At 51.6% G+C, this 15,946-nt stretch overlaps 2 protein-coding genes across 2 annotated transcripts; both read right to left on the reverse strand.

Moving 5' to 3' along the window:
- Nucleotides 1-28: 28 nt before the first annotated feature.
- CIROP (ciliated left-right organizer metallopeptidase) lies at nt 29-4,687 on the reverse strand. Its single transcript, XM_063090101.1, has 14 exons — nt 4,393-4,687; nt 4,171-4,264; nt 4,031-4,082; nt 3,599-3,742; nt 3,180-3,305; nt 2,888-2,972; nt 2,598-2,743; nt 2,343-2,514; nt 2,095-2,164; nt 1,922-2,018; nt 1,548-1,820; nt 1,107-1,336; nt 753-932; nt 29-236 (listed from the first exon to the last, which is right to left on the reverse strand). The coding sequence occupies exons 1-14, from the start codon at nt 4,685-4,687 to the stop codon at nt 29-31; spliced, it is 2,172 nt and encodes a 723-aa protein (XP_062946171.1).
- Nucleotides 4,688-13,612: 8,925 nt separating this feature from the next.
- CEBPE (CCAAT enhancer binding protein epsilon) lies at nt 13,613-15,018 on the reverse strand. The gene is made up of 2 exons (XM_063092144.1): nt 14,509-15,018; nt 13,613-13,948 (listed from the first exon to the last, which is right to left on the reverse strand). The coding sequence occupies exons 1-2, from the start codon at nt 15,016-15,018 to the stop codon at nt 13,613-13,615; spliced, it is 846 nt and encodes a 281-aa protein (XP_062948214.1).
- Nucleotides 15,019-15,946: the final 928 nt, after the last annotated feature.

Consider the following 15,946-nt stretch of genomic DNA (forward strand, 5'->3'; position numbering starts at 1 on the left):
CCTACCCTCTGTCATGTTGTGGGTAACATCACACCTCCCTTATTCGTCCAACTGGGCCCCTTGTGCTGTGGAGCTGTGGTGAATGGTAAGGGGCAGATGGTCCCACCTGAAGAGAAGCTCGTTTCTGATAAGCCACAATTCCCAGTGCACCCATGAGGATTAGCAGCATTAGGCAGAGTCCTATGGACAGACTTACATGGGTCTTGGAGGGATTATGGTCCAAGGTAACCAGCAACCTGGGAACATGGAAGGTAATATTTGGCCTGGAATAATGCCTAGGCCTAGGAGCTTAAGGGGCTTTACCTTTGCATGCAGAACTCATGAAACTGCTTCATCTAAGCATTATGCTAAACAGGAAATCGATAAGGGAATATAGAACCTAAGAGTAGGAATTAAACTAAGATCCAAGTCTTCTAGCAACTTTAATAGTTAGAAGGAGACCTAACTTGTAAGTGAGGGGAGTGGCTTAAGAGAATAGTCAGACTATGGGGTAGCTAGATATGATCCCTGGGTAGAAAGGAAGGAGATTAGGATCCCTACATCCTAGAGATGGGCTAACTCCATTGTATTTGGGGAGGGGGTCACAGAGTGATGGGTTGGAGGTGATCATGTTAATCAGGGATCTTTGTTTTCTGAAATATATAACCCTTCTAGGGCAATATACACGTGAATGAGTGCTTAATAAATGCGAATTTCAAACATCTAGACTGTGATCAAAATGTGAAAGAAAATTACTTGGAATATTATCTTACTTGCTGTATTCTGCAATAAAGCTGGCTTCTCCATGACATACTTCTAAAGGCTTTTCCTGGAGAGTCAGGGTCAGGGCCCCATGCAGCATAGCAACCGAAGGCCCTTGGCAGCCAGAGGACTTCTGCATATGCACAGTGAACACCAAACTAGGGGTAATTGATGGGCTGTGGAAGTAGCACCTAAATGGATATTTGGATCTGTTAGTGGAGGTATATTTCCTGGAAGAGTATATCTCATGAAACAAGTGCAGGCTTAAGAGTGAGTTGAACAGAAAGAGGAAAATTGTGAAGTAAAGGACACATGCATTTTCCCTAGCCCATTGTATAAATTCTCAGCCTGAACTGTCCTTTTACCTGTCAATGCCACCTCTGCTCACCAAAGCCTGTAGTACGGCTTCAGCCAACTCTTCTTGCTGTTCCTTCCCCAGGGAGTGGCCTGGGGGCCCAGCTAATCTTAAAGACAGCTGAAATAGTTGGTCTTGGGTTGAAAGACTCACAGGTGAGGAAGTAACAGCGTTGGTAACTTCATTAGTCTGACACAGCCGACCCCGGGGACAGAAGAGAAGACCATAGTACCCAGGTATCTACAAGGAAATATGTAGCAGGGTATAGTTATAGTCTCAGTTATCTGTTCAAGCCTTCATTCTAAGGAAAATATGCATTCTAGATCGGGGTCATTGACTCAGTGGATCCTCAGTAAAAAATGAACATTAAAACAGGTTGGATACTACCACACAAGCATTTCCCAACTTCCTTTTGCTAGTGTGCCACGACTATTCCTCTTATGGTACCCACCTGAATAGGCTTTCCTGGAACACATGGGACCCAAGGTGATCCCTCTACCTGCACCTTGTATGCTCCCCTCTCTGTGCATTGATGTAAATAGCAGCGGCCAGTGAGTTCCACTTCCTTGAGGTATGGGATCTGAGAAGGATGCCTGGTCTCCTCCCCAGGGAGCAGTTGTGAAGTGAGGTTTGCAAGGAAGCAACGACTCTGGGAATGGTAGATCTCCCCATGGGGATTCTCGGCCTCAGCCGGGAATCCATTTTCTTTTTTCCAGCATTCACTCTGAAGGGCAGGGCAGAAGGTAGAATAGTGTTTGTCTAGATGCCTTAGAAGTTGACTCTCAGGCCCACTCAGTTTCATTCTCTGCTCTCTAGTCGACTCACCCCATTGGCTAAGGGCTTGTACATGCGGCAGCCTTCCAGCATAGGGTCTGAGGAGCAGCTTCCCTTGTCCAGGTGCAGGTAGTGGCAACCCAGCCCACTGTGTGGAAGGGATGGTACACTAACACTAGGATCACTGACAACTGTGTAGTCCCCCAACCACTCAGCACACATACCTGCCAGTACAGAAGAAGTCTGAGGAGCCAGTCCCACATGTGGTCACCAGGCCAAAATCCAGGCCAGATCCTGCTTGAGAGATGGCAAGAGGAAGAGAGCCCTCAACAAATGAAGCCCCAAACATCCCTCAGCACCAGCTATGCTTAGAGCTTCAGTTATATCTTAGTGGCAGATAATCCCTTCTAACCTCTCCCACTTCCCCCAGCACTGCGTGAGTGCCCCTCTGCAGTTCTTCCTTATTTCTCACCCTGGCCCCACAGCAACTCCTCCGCAGTGCTGTGGTTGACCTGGTACCAGCCTGAGTCTTCGAAGGCAGCAAGAGTGATTGGGTCGAGTCGAGTGCGCTGAGCACCATCGAAGGTAGCAGTCATTAAAGAGCCCTGGAGTAGTCTAGCCTCCCAGTGTGAGGACAAAGGGCCCTACAGGAGGAGGTGTCAGATGGCTGGTTGCCACCTGGCTACTTCCTCTTTCTTCTACCACCCCAAGGCACTCTTGTTCTCACCTCTTCTTCCAAGGGAACACCCAATGAAACCCTTGGCACTCCCAAGTGTCTGGCCAGGCTGTGACTAACAGCTGGGGTGGTGAGAAGCAGCTGACCCCACTCATTTCGCCTCATCACTTGTGGCCTTGTAGAACAGTTCTCTCTAACTGGGTTCAGAAAGGGAAGGAAGCAACATGAAGAGAGGAAAACTAAGGAAGGGTGAGAAAAAATGGAAGGAAGGAGGTCATGAAATAGTGAATTCCCTCTGGTTGACACTGTGGGAAGTCCCCTCCCTTACTCCTCTCATTTACCTCTGAGACCTGAGGGGCAATCCCGCCACTTCTTGAAGAGCTGTCCAGAGAAACCCAGGGCATGAAGCAATTCATGTAGAGTGGCCTAAGGACAGATGACTGCCAAGTGAGGGGGGACTTGCAGCAGGATTGACCAACCACTCTACAGCCCCTCTGCCCAATCAGCACTTCTTAGAGCTCGAGGCTCCTTCTATTCCATCCTCAGGAGGTTCTTCCACTTCATGGGAAGCTGAGTGACCTGCCCTTCACCCCCAACCTGTTTGCTTCTCCACATTCATCATGTAGCAGTCACCATGACGATGTCACTGTGGCTGAGGCTGGGACTGGTGAGATGTTGGGCACAGTAGACAATGGTACCAGCAAGGGGCCTGTCATCTGAGTCCAGCTGGCAGGAGGCAGCATAGGCTATGATGGAGGGCTGTGGATGGGCCAGGCCAGGGTAGGGATGAAAAGGAGGAAAGTAGGGTAACACAGACAGAAGAAATCTTCCAGAAGATGGAGAACCAGGGGACTCTGCAGAACTCTACAGGGGTGGTACCACAGGATGGTTTGGTGGGGGGGTGAGCCCCTATCCAAACCTTATCGGCATTCCCAAATTACCTTAAATAAGCTCAACTTAGTAAAAACTGCTTCTATGCTCCCTACCTTTCCTCATGAGATTTAAGATTAAAAGAGGCAGAGCAGGGAAAAGGGATTTAGTTTGAACCTCACCTCTTGGTGGCACTTGGAAGTGTGGGCAACCCGCACATACAGGAGAAAATCAGAGTTTTGGACCCCAGGCCCGTCTGGCTGGACCAGTTGTGGGGGACCCTGCTCAGGCCACAAGGCATAACCATGGAGATGGGCATCAGGAATCTAGTAGGGAGTAAAATGTAGCAACTTGCTTAGCAGATGGGCTGGGGCAGAGTGAGGGAGAGTATCTTTGGTCTGTCTTTGTGTCATCTAGGCAGCTGGTTAGAATACAAAGTTCTGACCCCCCACCCCCGGTCTCTGATATAATTAATTTCTAGAATGGAGGAGAAGGGGCTCAGGAATCTACATTGCTAGAAGCACATTAAGTAATTCTGAAGCTGTTGGTCTTGAGCTGGAGGTCTAAGCAGGCTACAGATCTCCAGATCCCCGAGACAGAGAAGTTGCTCTCACCTTTGCACCCAGGCAACTCTCTCCTTTGTACCCTGGGTTCAAGAGGCTGCACCTGCCAAGAATGCATAGCTATAGGTGAGCTGGAGACATTTCTGGGATCCCTGAAGAAATATCATATACATTGTCAACGAAATGAGTACCTGTGGTAGTTCAGAGTGTCTGGGTCTCCCCAGACAGCGTGGCAGTACTGTGTAGGGTCTCGACTCAGAAGCAGGGGTCCTTGCACTGGGGGAACTTAACAAGACAAGAGGTCAATTTCACCTCAACATCTTAGAATATCAGTTCCTTTTCTGTGTTGATCTTCCTCCCCTTGACCTTTCTGCTCCACAGCCTTCCCTGACTCCTCCTGTTCCCTCACTCACCTGCCAGGACGCCCTGGATTCGCTGAGTGGCCTCTCTCACTGCAGCCAGGGCTCGGGACCCCCCTCTCTTTCCATTCCCCTCAGGATCCCAAGCTCCATCTGATATAGAATCTTCTATATAGCAGGTTTGGATTCGAAGGGGTTGAGGATCACGGGAGCCAGGGAAGGTGAGGGAGGAAGAACGGAAGTTTGGGGGAAGTTGGGAGAAAGGGGGCCTGAGAAGGCTCACAGACTTCTGTGTCTCGTCATGTAGACATCTGCTTGTGACAACCCCAAGGAGGAGCAGCAGCAGCATTTTCCTTCCGTATCTCTCTGTAGCTTGCCCTGGATCTTGTCTCCTGTCCTCTTGTCCCCCGGCTCACTTACTCCTGGCTTTCCTCTCTTCACTCTCTATATATCTCCTCCCCCACCCTTGCTTATTTTAAGGTTTAAGTGTTGTTGACTAAATCAACAAGGCCAGGAGGTGGCCAGGAGGTTTGGGTATGAACCACAAGGGCCAAAGCCACCCTCTTCTGGGGGTGCCAGAGGTGGATGCTGGGGGACGGGAAGTGTTGTTCTGAGGCCTCAACTGACCTTTCCAAAAAGGAGCTTGCCTTATCCACAATGGAACCTTTTCCTAACCCTCTTCCATCTCTCATCCAAATTCCCCTGCCTTTCTGAGTAGAAAACCTTGGAACCTTCCCCAAACTAAAAAATTAGTGTCAACATAGTGGGTGGAGGGAGGGGGACATTCTTTGCTTCCCAGCTGCCTGCCTGCCTCTTTGGAGATGGGCAAACAAGGCTTCTGGACTTCACTAGCCCCAATATAGAAATGGGTGGCCTCTAACTAAACTGCAAGACCTTTTGGCATCTACATCTATGTAGGGTTTTTAGTAAGTGTTCAGCAAGTACATGTTAGTTGACCGACAGCTCCTATGAGAGGCTGTTGTGTTAGGTCGATGAGGCTTCACAAAAACTGCTTATAGACGTGCAGGAGAGGGAAAATAAACTCCTAAAATGGACATTAATAGATGTTCAAAGATGGTCTTCTGGAACTCTTGGAACTCTATTTTCTTGGCTCAAGCTGTGCTTTCACATCCTGTTTCCTTTGCTTGGATACCCCTCCTCCCCTGCCTGTGCTGGCTAGCTCCTACTTTTCCTGTAATTACTCTGGGAAGCCTTTCTTAACACCTTCAGCCCAAATTCCACACCTGCCACTTCACAGGAGGGCCCTCTCCTCCCATCTATGAACAGAGGACTTGTCATCCCCTATTATAATTGTTAGCTTAGTGGCTCTCCCTCCACACCCTAAACTCCCTGAAGGTAAGCCTGCTTCCTGTTGGGTTCTGTGTGCGTAGCACAGCCCACAGGGTACCTAGTCTTCAGTGTGTGGATGAAGATACAGAACCTAACCTTATTATGAGGTTCAAAAAGTTCATGGAAAGATTCATATTGACTTTTAGTTCTATTTTCCCATGAACTTTTTGAAGTACTCTCATGTTTAACTTTTGAAGAAGTAGGTCAGGGGTGAAGGCAACATACCTAATTAGTGACCTTCAAGTATTAGAGTTTAGAGAAAAGCTGCTGACTTCCCAGGGAGGCTAGATTTTACACTTTTACGTATCACAACTGTGGCTGGAACTACTGATTAAATGGGAGGCTCCCAAACTCTGGACCCAAACCCACTCTGCCACTTTCTATTTGTGTAACTTTGGCTACATGCCTCAGTTTTACCATTTGTAAAATAATTGTACTTATAGGGTTATGAGAAGGAGTTAGGTGAGTATTTGTATAGCACTGAGAACAGTGTCTGGCTCATGGTAAATACCAAGTCAAGTGAAGAATACATATTATACACACACTTTCTACTCAGAGAACTGTTCTTATATTATCAACACGTGTACACATCTTTAGGGGACTCTTGCTCTTTTTCTAAGACATACCTAGTCTTTTTCTCCACGTGTCTGAAGCCTCCCTCCCCGCCACAGATTTCTGGGCAAAAAACCCCTCCTGCTTAGGATTTGTGTGATGAATTCAAAGTCCTTTTGGCTCAGGTGTTCTGGTCTAAGTCTGCAGCTGCTTCTAATGCTTTGCTGCTCCCTTGTGGCCACACTGAGGTGGGGTGTGCCCCTGCCAGTGTGGGACTTGATCTTGACTTCGTACCTGCAGGCAGAAGAACTTCACACACCCTAGTACACGTTCCACGTACATCTTGTGCTGCTTCTGCTGGAATACCTCTTTCCTGTGTTTGCACTGCAAATCTTTCCTCAACTTTTGAGATCCCGCTTGGAAGTTATCTGCCTGTTGAGACTTTTCTTTACTCCCCCAGGCAGAGTTAGTTTGTGTATCCTCTGTTCTCCAATAGCATTTCTTTCATGTCTTTGAAGTAGCACTTATTATATTAGCCTTACATTTATTTTTGTGTTTGTTTCCCTGCTAGACTGTGGGCAGGGACTGAGTCTCAGTCATCTCTGCCCCTTTAAAGAGGTATGAAGCAGGTGCAGCAGGTAATGGAGGTAGGAAGATGAAGATGAGGAAAGAGCAAGGAAGTTAGGGGAGAGAGTGGAATAATAATGATTTTTACTGAACTCTCCTTTGTGCATATTTATGTTCCAAGCACTTTATCCTCATGTAATTATTTTGGCAACCTTATGAGGTAGGGATCATTATTGTTATATCCCAATTTATTTATTTTTATTTTTTATTTTTTTATTTTTTTTTAAAAGATGACCGGTAAGGGGATCTTAACCCTTGACTTGGTGTGGTCAGCACCACGCTCACCCAGTGAGCGAACCGGCCATCCGTATATGGGATCCGAACCCGGGGCCTTGGTGTTATCAGCACCGCACTCTCCCGAGTGAGCCACGGGCCGGCCCGTTATATCCCAATTTAAATGTGCAAATGGCAGTGTAGGAGACTACACTCATCTCACATAATAAGACTCCTGGGCATGGGTTTGAACTCACTCTGTAATACTGCTTCTCAAGAGCATGGGGTGGAGGTGAAATGAAGCTGTGATGAGAGGAAGAGGATGAGGAGAGAGGATGAAGGGATAAGAGAGGATGGGTAGAGTAAAGAACAGAAGTGAGAGGGGATGGGGATGAGCGGGTGTGGAGGTCGGCAGCCAGGGAGAAGGAGAGAGTATGAGAACCGGGTGGAGGTGGAAGAGCTGTGAGATGTGGAGAGGGGACGGAGCGAGGGGAGCGGTCACCCAGGTGGTGTCGTCATCCAGAGGGATGCTCCGTTCAGTGTGCCGACCTCTCAGTTCCTTCACCCTCTCACAGCTAACCTTGTCCTCACTCCACATTCCACCCAAGTGAGCCACTCCCGGGGTCACACCCACAGCCTTATCACCACCAGAAACTGCAGCACCTATGAAATAACTGAACTGAGTTTCCCACTCTGATATGATCTTCTTTCCTTACGGTTCGTTTGCTTACTGCAGCTGTTCTACAAGCTCACTGAGGAACCACCAGCCCCTCCCTCCTGTCTTTACATCTCCCCTTCTCTGCCTTAGGCTCCAGGTTCACCACTACAGTCCCTCTTTTTTTCTTTTGGCAGCTGGCAGGTATGGGGATCCAAAACCTTGATCTTGCTGTTATCAGCACCACACCCTAACCAAGAGAGCTAACCTGCCAACCCTCAATCCCTCTTTTGTAGATGCCTACAACTCCCCTCCCTTGTCTGTCCTTTCCTTGTCACCACCCTGGTTAAGCCCCAACCCTGGACAGACCCAACATTTGTCTTCTTTGTACTTGCTCCTGAGCAGCTAAGGAAATCTACTGGAGGAAATCATCCCGGAGGACAGACTCTTGTCACTCTAAAATTATCATCATCAACTTCAGCTGGGTGTTCCCAGGTCAGAAATCTCAGCAATCAGCAACCTCTTCCACCATCAGCAGCTAGGATTTTACACCTTTAAGCCTCCAGCCCTCCTCCCACTCAGTTACTTTTAGCTACCTCTTCTTTCATGGGGAAAGTAGAAGCCATAAGACAGCAAACAGCCTCAGCCTGTTACAGACCACCTGCTTGTGTCCATTGCTATCTCTTTTCTTTCTCGTGAAAAGAGAACAAATGTCCTTTTCCCTTGGAAGGTCAGTCCTCTCTCTGATGCTCTGATTCATATCTCAGAAAGATCCGGGCCTCAGCCTCCTTTCTGCCTCATCCCAGGCATCTCTCTGCCCCTCAGTCTAGTCTGTCCCCTTCCCACCCCAGCCTCTGTCGGTGAATGGGAAGGACCTGTTCAGGGACCTTTGCATAAACTTCTCTTTCTGCTGGGAACTCCCACTTTTTAAAAAATGGGAGTCCTAATCACTTTTTAGATTTTTGCTTATGTGTTACTCCCTCAAAGAAGCTTTTCCTTACCCTCACATTTAAATCAGGTGTCCTTGTTAATATCTGCCACCAGTTACCCCTCTACTTTTGCCACCTTACACTGCCCACAATCTAGAATTATGTATTTGTTTGTGGAATTATGTTTGTCTGTCATCCTCACTAATTTGTATGCCCCACAAGGGCAATTACAGTGCCTGGCCTGGAGTAAGTGTTTAATGAGTATTTTTTGAGCATACTAATGAACGAATGAATGTGGTGGGAAAGCAGGAGGGAGGTGACAGAAGACAGGTGAGGAGCAGGTGCAGAGTGAGGAGAGAGGATGGTAATGAGGGCAGTAAGCAAAGGGGAGGTGTAGGGATGGAGGGAGAATAGGTGAGGGGACACCAAGGAGAAGGAGTCTTTTCGCTGGACCTGAGTAAGGCATCCAGACCCTGGGTGGGCTTCCACGAGCTCTGTCTTTTGGGGCCATGCTGCTTTGGAGGTTTGAAGTCAGGGCTGGTGGGCGGGGCTAGACTTTATCTTGGGGTGCAGCCCTAACCTCAGATGGTGACAGAGCTGGAGCCAGCAGGGGTTTTGCAAACCGTCCCGATTGCAGCAGGCCAGCAGTCTCACTCAGACAGGGGGGCGGGGCCTGAGCTTATCTCCTGAGTACAGTCCTAACCTCAGATGGTGACAAAGCGGGAGCTAGCAGGCGTTTTGCAAACCGTCCCGATTGCAGCAGGGTTGGATGGCCTGGCCAGGGGTGACTGTGCTAGGTGTGGGGGACAACAGGGTGAAGCTTAGCTTGTTGGAGTGTGTGCGTGTGGGTGGGTGGATTTGTTATATGTATGGCTTGCTTCTACCTACCTCAGAGCCCTGTTTCTTTCTAAAAGAGACATGTGAGTCCAACAGCTCTGCAGGTGGGTCTCTCCCTGTTAGAAAGCCTTGCCTTTCCCAGGTCCTAGGACCCTTCCACAGCCCCTGAAGTCAGAATTCATGGCTGTTGGGAAGTCTAGTTGCAGCCATTTTCCTCTGAAAACATCCACCCTCTCCCCACGGGGAGAATTTCTCATGAACCACTGAGGCATTTTTGAGGCCAGGCTAGGCCTGCTTATGGGATTAGCTGACAGAGGCCAGCCAGGAGTCCAGTCCTGGTTGGACCATTCCCACTTGGAGCAGCCCATGCTGAATCCTGAGAGGAGGGTTCTGCCTGCTGGGGCTGGCGAGGGTGATTAAAGTGGCTGGCCTGTCCAAGACGAGGTGCAGAGGCCCTCAGCCAGCCCTGGCTGTTGTGGTCTCAGTATCTCCTGTGCAGCCCCCTCCCTCCCATAGCACCCTCACTGCCTTGAGGTAGGGCAGGGAGTGGAGGTGAAGAGGCCCCTTTCCACCCCACAACCCCAACCGGGATCTTGCAACACTGGGATGGGGGCCCTGGGGGCCCAGGCATGTGGCAATCTGTGGAGGTGGGGGTGGGGAGCATGGTGCAGGGGGGCAGCTTTCACAAGCTGCCACCACTGCTGTCGACTGACCTTGGCAGACTCACCTTGGGCAGCTCCCTCCCTCTTCACGGTACCTCTCACAGCCTTCCTTCTCCTTGGCAGCTTCCCTGTGACCTGAGATCCTGTCTCTCAGCTTGGGATTCTACTCCTGATCCCCAGTTCTGCTCATGAAGAAAAAGTGGGCCCGAGCTGTGGGTCCTAAAGCATGGGAAGGCATGTGTGTGCTGTTTGGACTTTGATTTGCTGGTTTTCAAAGCCCCTGAGTCACCTGTCCTGGTCCTTTCCCCAGACAGGGGTCAGCTAACTGCCCTTCCCTGGCTCCTTTCTGCCATCTCTTTTCCCAGCAGGGCGCCTCTGCTGCGAAGGTGAGAGGAGGGCAGGGGCGGGGAGAGTTAAGCCTGCGCCCCTTCTGCCCGGCTTCTTGGGGGCTTCCTCCTCCGCAGGGCCTGCGCAGCTCCTCCTGGTGGCAGGGGTGTTTTTCTTGCTAATCCCCTCTCCCTCCTTTCTGGGCCACCAGCCCCTGGCTTCCTTTCTTTTCTTCATCACCTGGACGCCCTGCGGGGCTTTCTCATTTGCTCTTCCTCTTCCCGCCCTTCCCCCATGGCACATCTGCCTCCTTCTCGAAATGCTTTAGGTTTCAACTTAAATGCCGTTTCCTCAGAGAGGTCTTTCTTGACCACCCCAACCAAAATAGCCTCCCTACCTGTGTGTGTGTTTGGTTTTCCCAATGGGCATATTCAAGTGGAGTAATGAAGACACTTTAAGGAAGGCACTTTATCAAGGATTCGAGGAAAGGAACAGGGTGGTGAAGTGGGGGCCATTAGCACCCTCAGCGAGAGTGGCCAGTCTCACCCCCACGGCCACTAGGAGCTTCTTGATGTAGGGAGGCAGCCGCCTGGGGACTGAGTAGGGTGACAAAAGGCAGAGAAGGGATCTGTAGGGGTAAAGAAAGACTGACTTTTTCTTTCTACTCCTTCAGCTGAGAACTTGTCTCGTCCACAGGAAAGATGCTCAGCAAATATTGTTGACTAAACTGCTTTGGCCACAAGCAGTTGAGACCAGATTGAAAGCCCCTTCAGGAAGCATGTCCTCTGGCCATGGGGCATCTCCTTGGGATATAATCAGACATAAAGGATCGGGGCGTGCTGGGCTGGGATTGCAGTGGGGAGAGGGAGATATGGCTCTTCTCCAGACTCAGACTCTTCTCTGTTCAGAAAGCCTCACAGGCACCATCCTGAGGCACTGACGCGTGGGTGGGGGCCAGGGGAGACACAGTTGAGAGCTGTGAGAAAGAAGCTTGGGGTTGATGCAACCCAGGTCCCACCACTCAGAACCTTGAAAATAAGTCAAGGGGCAGTGGTCTTGAGCTGAGAGGAGGAAATCCGGAGGTTGAGTCACACCGTGTTCTGTACAAATCCCCCTTGTGCAACCCATCCCCCTGGGCTGAAAGGAAGGTGCAAGGATTCTCCCAGACGCCCACAGACTCTGGTACCTCCTCCTTCCAAATTTAGTCCCTCCAGAAAGGTTCAGATCTGTCTTACCCAAATAACTTTCTGAGAGGGAGAGAGACTGGTGTCTGGAGACCTGGGGCGGGGACCCAGGGCACAGAGGTGGGAGAGATGGTGCCTGAGAGACACAGAGGCAAAGGCAGGGAAGGAACTCAGTCCTGGGTGAGGCAGACGTGGTGCCTGAGATGTGGGAAGCTCTACCACTAGGGATGGAGAGGGAGAGGGACAGAGGGGACTGTGGTGATCCAGACAACAGTCTCTCTCCTTCTCAGAAAGTTATTTCTTGCTGCCTAACTCAGGTTTTCCCAGCAGTGGCCTGGGAGAGACTTTAGCACTAATTCTGTCCCTGGGCCTATGACAGTGCTGGGCAATGCATGATTACTTATTGAATGTGATTCATGTGCCCCACCTGTGTCATCTGTCCTTCAAGGGAGGGTGCAGCATGGAGTAGAGAGACAGGGGCCGGGTGCTGAGACAGGGCCCGTGTCCTGAGACAGCAAAGGGGCTGAGTGACCTTTAGGAGAATGTCTTTCCCCTCTGGCCTTCAACTGCTTTATCTGTGCAATGTGGCTCACGATATCTTGCTTGTCTGAGGGCAAAGCCCACCAAATGATCTCTTGAGGTCTCTTCCAGCACGTCTTGAGATCTTTGATTTTATGGAGCTAATTTTGGTTCTACCTCTAAACAGTTGCGTGACTCTGGGTAAGTCCCTTCCCCTCTCTGAGGCCTTGGTTTCCTCACCTGCAAAATGAGAAGTTTAGATGAGATCTCTGAGGTCCTTTGAGTTCTAGCAAAGTGGAATCATAACAAACGTTCATGCTTACCATGTGCCAGGCCCTGTTTTTCTATGAATGTAACAATACTATGAGGTAAGTATTAGTATTACTCCCATTTTGCAGATGAGGAAACTGAGGCACAGAGAGGAGAAGTAACTAGCTCCAGGTCACAGAGCTAGTAAGTAGCAGAGCAAGATGCAAACCGAGGCTCTTAATGACTGTTTCATTCTGCCTCTTAGGCTGTAGTTCTATGAGAAAGAAGACATTTTGACTGTGGGATTTCACTGGCACAGACAGATTGTCCTCTTCCTCCTGCTCACCGTCCTGATACACAAATCAGGTCCCATGCCTTTCCCAACTGATTCCTCCCCTAGGCACTCAGATTCTTGAGCTTTAGGGAACCGGAGACTCAGGGGATAAGGGACAAAGATGGGAGTGGGTGGGTGCAATGGTGGGAGGGATATTGGTCTGGTAGACTGAGGCTGTGGAACTGGGGAGAAGAGATCGAGTGCTGCAGAGCCACCAGGGATTTTCCCTTGGTCACCTGGGGCAGGAGATCCCAGGCCCATACCTCAAGGTAAGGGAGAGCAGGCCTGGGATCAGCAGGCTTGGGCCTAAGGGACTGTGTGGTGCTGGGATCTCCCTACAAGCCACAGATCTGTCAGGTCCTGGGGGTGGGGGCAGGGCTTCAATTTACAGAAGGACAGAGCGGGGGAATGGTAGAGAAGAGGACGGTGACAGACACATGGCCTGGTGTGTTGGGGGAGGGCTATGGGCAGCATGTCTGTATTCCCACATATTCATTTGGGCACAGAAACAAGAGTTATGCAGACCCAGCCACATGCATTCCCTGCCTTCAGTGTTCCCCACGACACCCCCCCACACACACACACACTCACCCCACCCCCCCACACAGGAGAATGGACCCAGGCACAGTGAACAGCCCAGCACCAAGTCACAGGCAATTTTATTCAGCCATAGAATCATTATGCTGGGTCCTGCCCTCCCTTGCTACCCTGTTGCCATCTGTCCATGGTCCATGTCTCAGGCTCTGCCTGTGAAGGGCTCTAGGTCCCAAGCAGAGTGAGGTCCCCAAGGTCAGGCTGGGCTAGGAGGCCTGGTGTCCACAGTCCACCAGCCAGGCTCAGCTGCAGCCCCCCACACCCTTGATGAGGTTGGCAGCCTCAGGGATCTGGCGGAAGAGGTTGCGGAGGGTGTCCAGCTCCTGGGTGAGCTGCTCCACCCGGCTGCGAAGGCGCTCATTCTCAGCCATGTACTCCAGCACCTTCTGCTGAGTCTCCAGAATGCGCCTCTTGGCCTTGTCCCGGCTCTTGCGCACGGCGATATTATTGCGCTCCCGCCGCAGCCGGTACTCCAGGCTGTCTTTGTTCACTGCCTTCTTGCCCTTGTGCAAGGGGCCAGCTGGGGAGGGCACCTTAAGAAGGGGGCTGCAGGGGGGTGCAGCAGCTGCCAAAGGGGCCTGGAGGGGAAGAAGGCACAGAAGGACAGAGGTGAGGGCTGGCTAGGAAGCAGAGTGCAGGCAGGGCAGGAATCCCAGCAGCCAGGGCATGCTTGAAGTATCAGAGGAATACAGGATTGAGAGCCAGCTCCTGTCTCCCTGCCTCTGAGAAAGAAGTGATCCAGATGCACAGGGTCCTCTGCTCAACACCAAAATTCCCTTTCCTGAGAACACTCTCCCTCAGTCTATCTTGAGCCTCCTGTTTTATGACCAGCAGGCATTTCCTCCTCTAGAAGCAGGGGTGGAGAAACAAGAGGAGCTGGCATGGTGAGCAGTGGAGAAGCTGGTGTGGGCCTGAGATCAGGGGCTTCAAGAAATGGTGGGGTCAGAGTAGGAGGGAATTCACAGAGAAGGAAAGGGGGTCATGGCTCGGTAGTGAGCACAGACGACTTTGGGGTGGGTCAGTTTCACAGAGCAACACCAAACACAGACTCCTTAGTGTAAGCGGGAGCCCAAAGTTCCCCCAACCACACCGACCTCTCTCCAGCCCTGGGTGGCAGGGAGGAGAACTGACCTCTTACCTTGAGCACGCGCAGGGGCTGGCCTGGAGCCGCCAGGGTTGGGGGCAGGTGCACGGCCGTCTGCCCACAGTGTGCCACTTGGTACTGCAGGGGATTGTAGCCGCCTCGGCTGGCACCTCGGCTGCCCTCTGGCCCCCGAGGCTCCTCCTTCACTGCCACAGCCCTGGGGTCATAGCTCCCTGGGCTGCTGTAGATGCCAGGTCCCAATGCCTTCCTGTCTGGGCCGAAGGTATGTGGGGGGTAGGCAAAGGACCGCGGATCAGGTGGCAGGTAGTGGGAGAAGGTGGGGGTTCCAGGGCCCTTAAGGCCTCGGGCTTCAGGCGCTGGCTTCACAGCAAAGAGGTCAGAGAGGAGCTGCTCCTCCCCAGACTCGATGTAGGCAGAAAGGTCGATGGAGGCCTCATGGTCACACATGTCCCCCAGCTCCCCAGGCCCACCTCGGCCCCCCGAGAACTCAAGTGGCTGCTGGCCGCCCCGGGGCTCACACTCATAGTAGGTCCCGTGAGACATGCCGGCCCGCCCCCTCGGCTCCCCGCCCCTGCTGCCCTGCTCTTGGGCACCCCTTGGGATGCTCAGCCTGCCCTCCCTTGACCTCCCCTTGCCCTAGATCTGCCCTCTCCGGCCTCCTCTGCCACACACTCCTGGGTGGCCTCTCTTCTCCCTCCTCTACTCAGCTTCCTTTTCCTTCCTCTACAGTCAGTGCCTCTCTCCTCTTCCCTTTTTTCCCCTCTCTCTCCCTCGGGTGACTCAGGGAGGGTCAGAGAGCACCCCAGAGGGAGGGATGTAGGCCTTAGAGTAAGGGCACCCCAGGCCTGCTTAGCAGTTAGGGCAGTCTTTGGTCAGGGTCCAAACAGGGTCCATCCTGGAAATACCCAGGAGCTGATGCTCCTGAGGAAGCCTCTTCACTCCCTATTGAGCCCAGAGAGTTTTAAATCCTTACTGAAGGCAACACCTCACTCTGACTATCCTCCTCTCTCTGACTTCCAGAAAGTTCTGTGCAGAATAAGGTGCTAAGTCAGGGTGAACAGAGAAAGCCCTCTTTCAGTGCTGACCCTCAGCCTGGTCTGAGCTCCTCCGTTGGCACGCCTTCCTGGCGGTACCCCCTGTGCTGGGCTCCACCTACCCTCAGTGGCAGTCAGTTCCTTTTGTAGCCCCACCTCCCAGAGCACTCTCTTGGGTGCAGGCTATGGAGTGTTTTCTGAGGGGTTTAGGAAGCAGAGCTAGGTTCTAGGAACAAGCCATACACGGCGGCCTGTGTCGTGGTCCTGAGTATGCTTGTTTGCTAGGTTTTTGCATGGGATCTGTGCAATAGCCCAAACACTAATGTGTTTCCAGCCCTCACTCCCTTGAGCAACCTGGCACAGTCTCCGGCTGCCTGGCATGGCTGAGGCACCTGTACCTTAGGCCCAGGAATGGGTAGCTACACTCCTCTGGTGGC

The sequence above is a fragment of the Cynocephalus volans genome, chromosome 3 (assembly GCF_027409185.1).
Source record: "Cynocephalus volans isolate mCynVol1 chromosome 3, mCynVol1.pri, whole genome shotgun sequence".
Classification (NCBI taxonomy): Eukaryota; Metazoa; Chordata; class Mammalia; order Dermoptera; family Cynocephalidae; genus Cynocephalus; species Cynocephalus volans.

What these genes read in the sequence shown, in the direction of transcription:
- CIROP (XM_063090101.1), bottom strand. Translation starts at nt 4,687, where the DNA reads ATGCTGCTGCTGCTCCTCCTTGGGGTTGTCACAAGCAGATGTCTACAT. An exon ending in CTTCCAAGTGCCACCAAGAG is followed by an intron (nt 3,306 to 3,598) that starts GTGAGGTTCAAA and finishes GCCCATCCACAG; the next exon opens with CCCTCCATCATAGCCTATGC. An exon ending in TTTATTGCAGAATACAGCAA is followed by an intron (nt 237 to 752) that starts GTAAGATAATAT and finishes CCATGTTCCCAG; the next exon opens with GTTGCTGGTTACCTTGGACC.
- CEBPE (XM_063092144.1), bottom strand. Translation starts at nt 15,018, where the DNA reads ATGTCTCACGGGACCTACTATGAGTGTGAGCCCCGGGGCGGCCAGCAG. An exon ending in AGCCCCTGCGCGTGCTCAAG is followed by an intron (nt 13,949 to 14,508) that starts GTAAGAGGTCAG and finishes CTTCCCCTCCAG; the next exon opens with GCCCCTTTGGCAGCTGCTGC.